General features: G+C 36.3%; 3 protein-coding genes across 3 annotated transcripts; 2 read left to right on the plus strand and 1 right to left on the minus strand.

Annotated features, from left to right (window-relative positions):
* Window positions 1–377: 377 nt before the first annotated feature.
* LOC133522159 (glutamyl-tRNA(Gln) amidotransferase subunit C, mitochondrial) lies at window positions 378–1,068 on the plus strand. The gene is made up of 2 exons (XM_061857387.1): window positions 378–814; window positions 897–1,068. Exons 1-2 carry the CDS (start codon window positions 516–518, stop codon window positions 1,066–1,068), a joined length of 471 nt encoding a protein of 156 aa, XP_061713371.1. The 5' UTR covers window positions 378–515.
* LOC133522157 (DNA polymerase subunit gamma-2, mitochondrial) lies at window positions 1,058–3,811 on the plus strand. Its single transcript, XM_061857385.1, has 6 exons — window positions 1,058–1,453; window positions 1,996–2,130; window positions 2,412–2,568; window positions 2,660–2,772; window positions 3,407–3,511; window positions 3,685–3,811. Exons 1-6 carry the CDS (start codon window positions 1,058–1,060, stop codon window positions 3,739–3,741), a joined length of 963 nt encoding a protein of 320 aa, XP_061713369.1. The 3' UTR covers window positions 3,742–3,811.
* A 40-nt stretch (window positions 3,812–3,851) lies between these two features.
* LOC133522158 (ER lumen protein-retaining receptor) lies at window positions 3,852–11,853 on the minus strand. Its single transcript, XM_061857386.1, has 5 exons — window positions 11,676–11,853; window positions 11,291–11,550; window positions 10,269–10,415; window positions 7,513–7,618; window positions 3,852–5,261 (listed from the first exon to the last, which is right to left on the minus strand). The coding sequence occupies exons 1-5, from the start codon at window positions 11,764–11,766 to the stop codon at window positions 5,227–5,229; spliced, it is 639 nt and encodes a 212-aa protein (XP_061713370.1). The 5' UTR covers window positions 11,767–11,853; the 3' UTR covers window positions 3,852–5,226.
* Window positions 11,854–11,882: the final 29 nt, after the last annotated feature.

The following is an 11,882-nucleotide window of genomic DNA, read 5'->3' on the forward strand; positions in this document are numbered from 1 at the left end:
AGGTTATTAGACAGAGATGGAGTAACGATTTTCGTTTCTAGACTATCAACATGCTAGGGAAGCGAGATATTTGAGGCATGTTGGGACTACATATTACAACTTCTTAAGGATTCTACAGAACTTGCAACAAATGGCATGCGCTTTTAGGCCCAGGACTGTCTTATTTCAAATATAGACAGAGAGAATCAAGAAAAAAGGGGGTAAGTAAGTAAAATTTTCCGGGTTCTTAATAACTGACCATGTATGCTATCAGACTCAGTAAAAGAAAGTATTATTGCATAATAAGACAGTTTTAACGTCAACCTAAACAGGTTGAAATAGAAATCAAAGAGCATATAATCACTTGATGGAAATATGACACTGACGTTTTAATTTTGTGTCACATTGGATTGGAATTGAAATTGTTGTAGGTTAATTTATTAGTTTAATAATAATTCTCAGATTTAGATACAATCAAACAGAATTAAGAGAGAGAAACTGCCTTCCCAGTACCTTTTTATTCCATTGTCATAATTATGAAACATAGGCTGATTTTCACAAGCTACAGTATATTCAAGTCGATTAATTCAAGACTTTCATTAAGATCCTTTTCTTCTAAAGTGCCTTTAACACCAGTGAATACTTTAGAGAAACAAGAGAGAACTAGAGTGAATGTTGACAAGAACACCTTAGCGCTTTTAGAACGACTTTCTCTAGTTAAATGTGATACAGCAGAAGGGGTGAAGGTATTAGAGGACTCTATAGCATTTGCTGATAAAATTCTTCACATCAATACGGACAATGTCGTACCACTGTACTCAGTGCTAGAAGAGGAGTAAGTTTCGAGAACATAATTTAACCTTAGCCAAACATCTTATTGCAGTATCCTTACAGAAATTAAAGTTATTTTATTTCAGGAACTTAAGTTTACGAGATGATGTTATAACACAAGGAAATTGCCAAAAAGATATTTTAAAAAATGCTTCTGTAGTAGAGGATGACTATTTTGTGTCACCCCCTGGAAACATACCTCTGCATGAAATAGAAGTTGAAGAAAGAACAGCAGACACAAAAAAAAATGAGAACTGAATTACAAAGAGTCATTAGATTAAAAAACTTTTTCAGAATCATAGAATCTTCTACTAGCTATGTTACTTATAAGTTTAAGAAACCTAGTAGAGTTTTATCTAATAATATTTACATAAACTGGTTAAAAGCAATTTCTACCAAGAGCACAAGACATTTTCCTGTATTGATAAATAAGAACTTGGGAGACTTGAAGAATAAACCCCTTCCATTTGGTATAATAAGCCACTGCATACCTGATCAGCATGATATTTCTGTCCAACATTGTCTTTCACAATTTGCTCCGGAGAAGAAAACTAATCTGCATTTGAAACTTTACATACCGAATCAGGATGCAATGCAGTACTTTATTCAATGGCAACGTCTCAGGAAATATTGGTGGAGTTCAGTAAGTAAACATTCCCAGAGACTAGTAAATATTTAAGAAAGACAATTTCCATACAATGCTGCATTCCTTGCATGCCTGTTTACTATTTTTCCATTTTAACTTTGTACATATAAAATCTGTCACTGCTATTTATGATATCTGTTCTGTTCTCTTCATTACTGAACAGAGTATACACAGTGACTATCCAACCTCAAACTAAAAAGCCTACTCTGGAAGACTTCAGCAGTCTTTAAGTTCAAAGATGGTTGTACCAAAGAGAATTTAGTATAGAGGTGTATTGTCAAAGTAAATTTAGTAGTTAACTAAATTTACTGCCATCTTTCAACACAGGACTAAACTTCTTAGGATGACATATGGCTATTTGACCCATATTCTTTCACTGATTTGCATTAAATATCAAATCTACATCAACTCAAGTGTAGGCCAGGTGAGTGTATATTGCCATCTCTTTGAGCATAATTTTTTCTTGTTTTCGAGGCATGTTTTTTCTTAGATTTTATTTATCTTATACAAGTTATATATACATATTATTATTTTTTTAGATAACCACCACACCAAGTTTATTCTCTATAAATGAAATGAAGAATGTGGATGATATGACTGAGGTGGACATAGTAGCTCAATTTCCCTGGGGCCAGGAGGTGGTTGAGACTGTCACATTGAATAGTAGAGTTACAGTAAGTAGATACCTAACAACTCTGCAATTATTTATAATAGAAATAATTTTATTCACCATCAGCATCATATTAGCCCTGACATCCAGTGCTGGTTAAAGGCCTCTCCTTAAGATAATAAAAAAGAAAAAAAAAAAAAAAAAAAAAAAAAAGATACCCACAACTGGTTGAATAGTACTTCCACCTATTGTCACCCAGGGTACTATGTTGTTGACTGTACATACAGCTTTGAGCACAAAAAGTGCTTGCTTGTAAACTTGATATTACTGTTACTGTGTTTATAGGATGTGAAAAACGCTCTGTGTATCAGCTGTTCCACAACTCTGGAAGGTGCTCTGTTTATTATCCTACTAGACGGACAGAACAACCCCTCCGAAAGCCACCTGAGGCTTCACAGGAAAATGGCACCATACAAAATATCCTTTGCCTTAGACTACAAAGGTAATGTTTAAAATTATTTGAAAATATGACATGATAATTATACAGCTACATAAGAGGATTAAATATATCTTTAAGCTTTGGTTTCCTACAGATATTGACAATAAAGAAACATTGAATGAACTAGCTATCTTGCTATACAACATATTGGAAGGTGAAAAAATATCCACCTGGCTTCCGGACTTTGCCTTATCAATGGAATCACAGGTAAACAGATGTAATATTATAGAATTTACCAAGCAGTCAGCGCATTTTGTTTACTATTTTATTTTATTGTCTTATGTACCCAAGTAAGTAGTCATGTTTCTTAGATTCACGAATCTCATGATTCACTCTGAGTTAATGCTTCTACAGACCCAGCAGCAACGAATTCCATCGATCAATCCACAATGTATCACAAATCGCGTTCGATAATGAGTGAGGTTTGTAAAGGACGTTTTTCCATAGCGTTGGTAAAATTCGCTAATGTAATAAAACGCCCGTTGCTTGTCTCTTGTAGCGGGTAGTACAACTCAAGTTGTGCACACTATTTTTTTAATACTACGTTGGGCAAACTAGCATACACCATTAGGAGGATCCACACAGAGCGAGCATACGCGAAGGAAAACATTGTGAGGAAACGGGACTAATGAATCCGAACGAGTTGTAAGGGATGCCAGTCACTTTCGTAAAAACTAGTGCCTACGCCAATTCTTGAGATTAATTGCCAAGTGGACCACAGGCTCCCATGGTAAAAATCCGGGACAACACAACACGAACTCGTTCTACTCATTTCTTATAAGTCAACCAGTGATACATCATAACATCACTAACATGTACGTTTTTACTTTTCTCATTTTAGATAAAGGAAAACCTGCTCATGGGCGTGGCTTACACAGCCGTGATCAGTGAAGGTACACTGTCAAATGGTATCATGCATTTATTAAACAGCAACACTACTCTGAAGGTAAACAGAATCATATTCTTCATTTGAATATGTGTAATTTATTATAATAGCGGAGCTATTCGCACAAGTGCCCTACTGCATATACGATACGACCCAAGCAAATACCAAATCTATTTCATCATTGTGGATAAATTCAACCACTTAAATCCTAACTTTTCCGTTTGTCATTTCAGGAACAAATACACATCGCCGATTTAAGCTCTTATGCAGCACTTTTGTTTGAGAAGTAACTACAAAAGTAATTATAGATTAAAGTAGATGTTTGAGTGAGTAATAATAATAAAAGATTATTAATATTAACTGGGGTTATCTATCTCATGAGTTTTAAAAAATAGCCAAGTCTGTCACTTCCAAATTTATTTAGATACGATTTTATTGCAAGACAATACAATGTTTTATTGAATGACACTGAGGTGCAAAAAAATGCTTCAAATTGTCCATTGCTGTCCCGCAGGGAACAAGCTTGTCTCACGTTCGATCAAATAACCGGTTAATTACGTCAATTATCCCATTTAATTAGGCACAATGATCTGCCTACCGAGACAAATCGATACTCAATTACTCCTTTCATACATACAGTTTTATATACCAAAATAGACTCAAAAGCTACTTGATGAAAACTACAGCCATCTCTAAACTTTTTCGTTCTTTTTAATGCAGCTCAGCGTAAAATATAAAAACTCAATAATTTGATCTACAATTAGTACACTCCCTAACTCGTTACTCTATATAAAACCGAAATCGCGTACATATACTTTTTTAGAGTCGGGAAATGTTATCCTAAATTTATTTAATTGCTTGCCTCCTTAAGTTCATAAACATGTATGTAATGTTATGTTCAAGTACTTCATTCTAGTGTTATATGTAGATCATTCGTAAATATAGTAACTAGGTACTAATTATTAACTGAAAATGCACATAGCCCTTGATTTCATAAACTCTGGAGAAATCATTTCAATATGCTTCCGAAAAAAAATACAATATTAAAATCATCGACACGCAAACTTAGTAGTATTTACATTCGGAAATTATAAAGATCAACATCCCTCCATCTATCAATGATAGATATTGTCAAGCTAAATGTATTATTATAGAATGGATTCAAGTCTTAAATATATTTTCTTTTGAAAAGACGGCCAATATTTTTAAAAGGTAATGACTACGCAAATTTCGTAGCGCTACGCCGTAGCCGCTATCATGGTGTTCCCGTTTTGTAGCGAAAATAGAGGCTTGACGATAGTTGTGGTTAACGCTTAACGGGTTAATGTAACAACAGGTGTCCAATACAGTAGGGCAATGTTTACAGATAAAGAAACTTAATTAATTGTTGAAATTAACTACAGATATGGGATAGGGATTTATCAGTTACATTATACAATACATACGATAAAATTCATCTATAATAAGCTTAAGAAACAGTTCAAATAATTAAGAAGCAATCAATTTTGATCAGTGTTAATAAGTCTATTAACATAAAAATATTGTATTCAGCCAATCCAAGTTTCAATTTACCGCTCTCGTAACGTTATACTGGTCAAATTACGCAAATTATAATAAACAGTAATGATAATTAAGTAAAAAATTCCTCACATAATTGGCTTCAGTAATCAACATTTCCACAACTATACTGACAATGGTTGTATATCTAGATCTTAGGTAAATTATTGGCTTATAAAAACACCTTCACAACACCTGTGTAAAGTTTTATTGCAACATTAAGCCGGCAGCTGCAGCTTCTTTCCTTTGAGAACTGTAATAAAAAGAAAAAAAAAATTACAAGAGTTACAAAGTTATTTTCAAGACGCATCTGCTTGAAGTGATTCAAGTGATATTAAACGTAAAGGGCAATAATAAACCGGCGAGCGGAGAGCGGGTCTTAGGTAAGATTGCGGCTCTTCAACCCGCCCAACTATGAAAACTGGTGATTTCCACTGCGATTGGCTCTTGTCAAAAGTTGGCCGACCCCTGGCCTAGTTGGTACGTTGAGTGCAAGTTATGTGGCTGTATAAGATGTGTAAAGTCTAGAAAAAAATCATGCCCCTATTTTTCACAGCTAAAGAATATGGCGCTGTACAGCCTGAAATACGGCAAACGAATGGGATCGTATAGCGACATGTACTACATCTATCAAAATCGACTTTACACCTCTTCTACTACGAATTGCCTTTGGATAAGTATGTATCGTCGCCTATAGTACAGTAGGGCTAAGATGGTGGGTTTTTTTTTATCAACTGTCATCATGCTGCCTGTCACGTGCTACCAAGTAAGTGCGAAAGAGACGCATGACATTACAAATGATAAAAATGCAACCATGATACCGCCGCAGATGTAGTGAAAAATCCTTCGCCAGTGTATATTCTCACGTGCGTATTTGTCTTGCTTCTACTTGTACTTTTTGTACCGAGACTGACTGAAATAGCATTACACGTTCGTGCGTTTCTGTGCAAATACGTATAAGTAAAGGATTATTCACCACATTTGTACAAGCTTAGCTTGAAACTAAGACAGGGGTCGGCAAACCACGGCTCACGAGCCACATGAGGCTATTTGAATGCAATTACGACTACAAGGCACCCAAAAAATTAACGCTTAGATTAGACCTGGGTGCGTCGACAACAAGCCAATCGTTCACGCTCCGTAGCGTAGCGTAGGTATTAGTTATCTCTCTCTATAACTCATCCGCATTAGTGCTACAGAAACAGTTGCGTTTCGTTCGCTACGGAGCGTTAACGATTGGCATCTTGTCTACGCACCCAGTTTAGAATTTGGCAAATCGCGGACTTAATGCCAAAAGGCATTCTCTACCAGTCAAGCATAGTGTGGTGTTAAGGCACTTGATTCACAAAACACAAGCCCTGCCTAAAAAGGGCCATAAGCCAAGCGTGTTAGTAGAATGTGGTGTAGAAGTTCTTCTGTGCTACTGTCCGCTGGCTGACGGGACAATTAACTTATTAACTACAAGAAATAGTTAATTCACCCCTGTACATTACAGGCTTAACACACGGTAAAGGTACTCCTACCCTTGTTTGTTATTTGATTCAGTTCAGGTTCAGACAGAGATTAACGGTAGTACGTTTATTTCATTTTTCTTCAACACTATGTTAAGAATGCATCATGAGAAGCATAAAAAATTCTCTTAAGTTAATTAACTATTGTCGGCGTATACATATTTTTATCCTTCTTCTTTTCCCACTTGCCCCTGTTTTAGCTAGGCAACTATTTCAACATCTGGCCTGTAACCTATGTGGGAAACTGATTTTACCCTTAGTAGGAGTAGTACTGTAATGTTCTGCCGCCAGAGGCAGTATTAGCACAAACCGTAAAACTTAGAGTAACTTATATTTATAGTATGCCTTAAACAGTTTTTTGACACGGTTTCACAGATTATTTGTTACGAATAAATATGGTATTGTTGCTTCAAGGCGGTTTGTTAACAGTTTGTGCTACTGACGCCCCCTACGCACAGTTTTGCGTTATATTCCCTATTAAACGGTTTCAGACAAATACACCTCTGTTATCCCCCACAGAATAACTGTTTACTAGGGGTGAGTAGCCCTCGTCACTGGTGGTTTCCAGAAAGCACTTAAAGTAGTCCGCGAGATTATCAACAGATCCATTTCCCGCCTTTCCAAATAGTGGATAGGAACAAAAATATCCGTATCTATGATATACCAAGAACCACTGCTCCACACTGATGTAAGGACGCCAAGCACGAACTATTTCTTACATTGACTCGCCTGTTCAAAGGAACATGGGTTTGCGATAGAGATAGCTCTATCGCACGCGCGTAATTGTATGGCAGTCGCCGGCGAAACTGCCCCTGATGCCGGCGAAACAGCAATATAATTATGTGCTTGCAATAGAGATGGGAAGAGGTGATTAATACAATGTACGAAAACGTGCTAAGAGGACTTTAGCCACTAAATAGTTAATGCTCTAATAGAGCATATCTACATGCTATGACCCTCCACTATTCCACACACCAATCGAAATATATTTACCTTTCGTAATGTAAAGATAGAAGAAATCGCAGTACAGGACAGTCTGCACCACGCCAGCAACGATGGCGATTAACTCATAATGATCCTCCACGACGTAGCGGTACACCTGAAAATCAAATGTCAATCATTGCTTCTAAATACTAAATAGGAACACTTTCTTACATCCGCTAACTTTTTTTGGGGCAATAAATTTAATATGTATGTGACATAACCAGGGCCTGCACTTTTCATGCCGTTGACGCAAAACTTTTAAATTAACGTACAGGGAGTTTTCTTACACCACTACAAATGTAGATAACTTACGTATTGACGCGTTGAAAAATAAATACTTGTCAAATGAAATACACTGTTAAAAATTAAAAATATGTATTATTTAATAAACTAATTAATCTATTATTTAGTTGAGTGGCATTAAATGAAAGTCAGCTAGACGTTTCTGTACCGATTGTCTAGTATCTACTACAGCAGTTAACTAAAAGTTCTTAGTATAAATCCATTTATAATGTCTGTTTTTTACTGCTATACATTTACTACATCTAATAATTATAAAGTTTGTGCTAAGTGTCATGCTAGCCCAAGGATCCAAATAAGGTTGGGTAAACTATTCAAAATATTTTTATAGAAAAAATCCATTTTTAGGGTTCCGTAGCCAAATGGCAAAAAACGGAACCCTTATAGATTCGTCATGTCCGTCTGTCTGTCCGATTATGTCACAGCCACTTTTTGGTACAAGCTTTTATCACTAACTTTACTTCCCATAGGCTACTACTCACTGAGACAACTCTAAGAACCCTAAACACAATTAGGTTGTGTTGTTTCATCACAGAGTTTCTATAACCACCTCCTGTCTCCATCATTAGATCAGCTCGATGGCACAATAATATTGAATTGTTACCCGACTTACATATGTATGCACATTTTCGAAACGTCGCACTGTGGGCTGGATCGGCCGAAAAGAGGACATTCGTAGAACAAACCTGCTTATCATTTTGTATTCTATAATAGTAGGAAAATAAAGTCCTGAAAGGTAAAAGACGGGTTCGCTAATTATTGACATATCTAAGGACGGGCTTTACGGGCACTAAGAATGCTGCTAGTTCAGTGGTGTCACTCACGAATTCGAGCCAATCGTGCAGTCTAAGGGCTCCTCTACACGATGGCCCATCATACGCCAGTCTAAGGGACGCAGCTATGCAGAGGAATGAGATAGCAATATCACTTGCTCCCTCTAACGTATAAATGCGTCCCTTGGACTGGCCTACGCTGGGCCATCGTGTAGAGGAGCCATAACGGAACTAGTAGCGACCAGTCGCGCGCGTGGTGTTAACTCATCAACCAATCGCGTTGCGGCGTTAGACTGCACGATTTGCTCGAATTCTTGTGCGTGTGTGTACACCGCTGTACTGGCCCCATTCTTATTGTCCGTACGGCCCGTCCTTAGATATATATGTCAATGTCGCTAATAGTTTCTGAGAAACAAGATACTTACCTATTTTTGAGTCCCATAAAAAACAGACTTTATTTCTTTCTGCTTTCAATACGTCTTATTTTGAAAAAATTATACCACATTTATTGTTCCATATACAATTTTCCGTCATGGAATAGCATAAAAAAGATTATTATCTCAAAAAAGTATGAATGTCCTCTTGTAGGCCGATCCAGCCAATGCGTGGGTCAAATTAAGCTTCCAAGATTTGACCAACACATATATACATACATACTAACCGGGCAAGTTAAATAAAAGCTTGTATAATAAGTTTTTGGAAAAAAAAAACATTTTTGGTGCAAGCTTTTATCGCTGACTGTACTTTTCTTTCCGCAGACAACTAATACTCATCGAGACAATTCTAACAACCCTAAAACACAATTAGTTTGCGTTGTTTTATCATAGAGCTCCCATGGCCACCTCCTGTCTCCATCATCAGATCGGCTCCAACTCCAAGTCATCATAATATTGCATTGTCATCCAATTCACATGTATGCAAAATTTCAGCTCAATCGGAAATCGGGAAGTGGGTCAAATTTAGTTTCCAAGATTTGACCCACACTAACATACATATATATTAACAGGTTAATAAAAGCTTGTAAAAAAATAAATGCATTAGAAGAAACTAATATAATTATTTTGTAAAATAACCTTTAAAATGGGGGTTTTCAGTAAAAGTGTACCATTTTTTTTCGAAAAACTAACAACACTGGTTATTTAGATTAAAAGTCACGAGGACTATTGATTAAAACAAAGAAAAAAGTGTCCCCAGTATTACATACAAATTTTGTGACTTATTTTGACATACATTTTGTATGGACACATCACAGAATATTAAGGACACATGGAATAGACACACGCTCCGTAGACCAGACAACCACCTGTCCAATCAGGGTCTCCACTGGCAATCGACTCACAGTAGACACTCGGGGCAGCCTCGTACCACATGGAGGATCAATCGAGGAGGCTGGTGCAACTGGACTTGGCTGGAAAGAGCTGGAGGTAGCCACTCAGGATAAAATGGAAAATTCTTTGTTAATGGTACACTTTTTCCTAAAAATGCCCAGATATGACAACACTATGACAAAACCACCCAGTACAAGGGCTCTTGTTGGTACCACATTGATTCTTAATGATATTTATTATTTCTCCCATTTATGTGAGAGATGGTGAACCATTGCATGCATTATAATTTTAATAATAATGGTATGCAACAAAGTAATTCTGGAGTTCTAAAAGAAACATTTAGTGGATAAATAATAATAATTACCCAGTTAAGTAAATAGAGGGCTCGGTACGATCCGAGAGCAAACAGGTAATGAGAAGTGATGCTCTCCGCTTCACCTGTCTTTGATACTAAGAACAGCTGTGGTAGGATGGCAACTGATTCCAAGTAAATGGAGAAGGTCCACATGACCTGAAAAAGACACATTATTATTCTCAATTTGTAATGTCTAGTCTTCTCTGGAGGCCTAGCACATGATTGGTATGACAGTATCTCACAGCAAATTAGTCTATCCGTCTTTTTCTATGTTATTTAAAGAGGGACGGGTAATCTATCTCGCCTCACGATCCTGTTGCGCCAATCATGTGCTAGCCCAGCTGGAATAGAATTGTTGAAGTTAAATATTTAAAATAATGTTTACTCTGTAACTTCAGAAGGGCTCTTTATAAGGTGGGTTTCCAAAACAGAATTCAAAATAGGTTGTGATATTAGCAGTGTTGGTGATGATGATGGCTAAAATTTCAGTCAGAAAGTCTTACATAAATACTTTTTGTATTTCTATTTAAGGATAAATTGATGAAAAAACAATAAATTATTATAATATTGATGCAATGTGTGTGTTAATTTTAGCTTTATATCCTTTATATCGTTACCTAGCACTATATATAGTAGATTTATCAGTAGGTAATCTAGTAATCTGTGGACGATGTTGTTGGTCTCACACTTTATTATTCTTTGTATTTTATTTTTGTATCTAAACCTGTGTGTTACTGTTTGTTGTCCCAAATAAAAAGAAAGAAAAATATATATATATATATATATATATATATACATAGATATATATATATTTATGTGGAAACTTTTTTCTGAAACCTGGTTATACATACAAGATATGGTTGAAAGAATCTATATAACCCAATGCAATCCATAAAATTGGTATGTAAACTCCACATCAGATACCTAAGTCAAAACATAAATACAAATACCATGATCTTCTCACTGCGTATCAATATCATGTTCTAATGAGAAAATATCATGAGCTAACTGGTATTTTTGACAAGACTCACCTCTAGCACAGTGAAGTCATGGTGAATCAGCAGTGCCAGCACAAAGCATGGAACTAACAGAAACTCAATTCTGAATGTGTCATGGTTGTGGTCATAGGTAGCTCTGAACTTGACGTAGATCAAATAAACAGTAGCGCAAGAGGCGATGATGAACACCAGTTTCATAACAGTGTTATAGGCAGACACGTAAGTCGTCAACAGATCTAAATATCGCATCGTATACACAATTGCAAAGAGTATCTGCGATTTTCCGGATATACCTGTAAATAGACAGAAGGCAAATGCGTTTATTATGGCTGAATACTCTTCGACGATCACTCCACATAACATAACAGACGCCGAGCATGCCGGTCATGTTACTACCCAAAGTGGAATCTTATTATACCTGCACATGATCTCGTTTTCCATATTTTGAGTAATAATATAATAATAGCTAGAAGGTGGGACAAATCACCAAGTAAACGGAATATATTCATGGTTTATATTTAAGAGCACTCCTTATCTTTTTAACGCCGCGTATACTATCATCTATCAAGCGAAAATGACGTGGCTGAATGACAGAACCTTCTTGTTTGAGAAGACAGATAATCAA

Source organism: Cydia pomonella, chromosome 10, assembly GCF_033807575.1.
Source record: "Cydia pomonella isolate Wapato2018A chromosome 10, ilCydPomo1, whole genome shotgun sequence".
Taxonomy (NCBI): domain Eukaryota; kingdom Metazoa; phylum Arthropoda; class Insecta; order Lepidoptera; family Tortricidae; genus Cydia; species Cydia pomonella.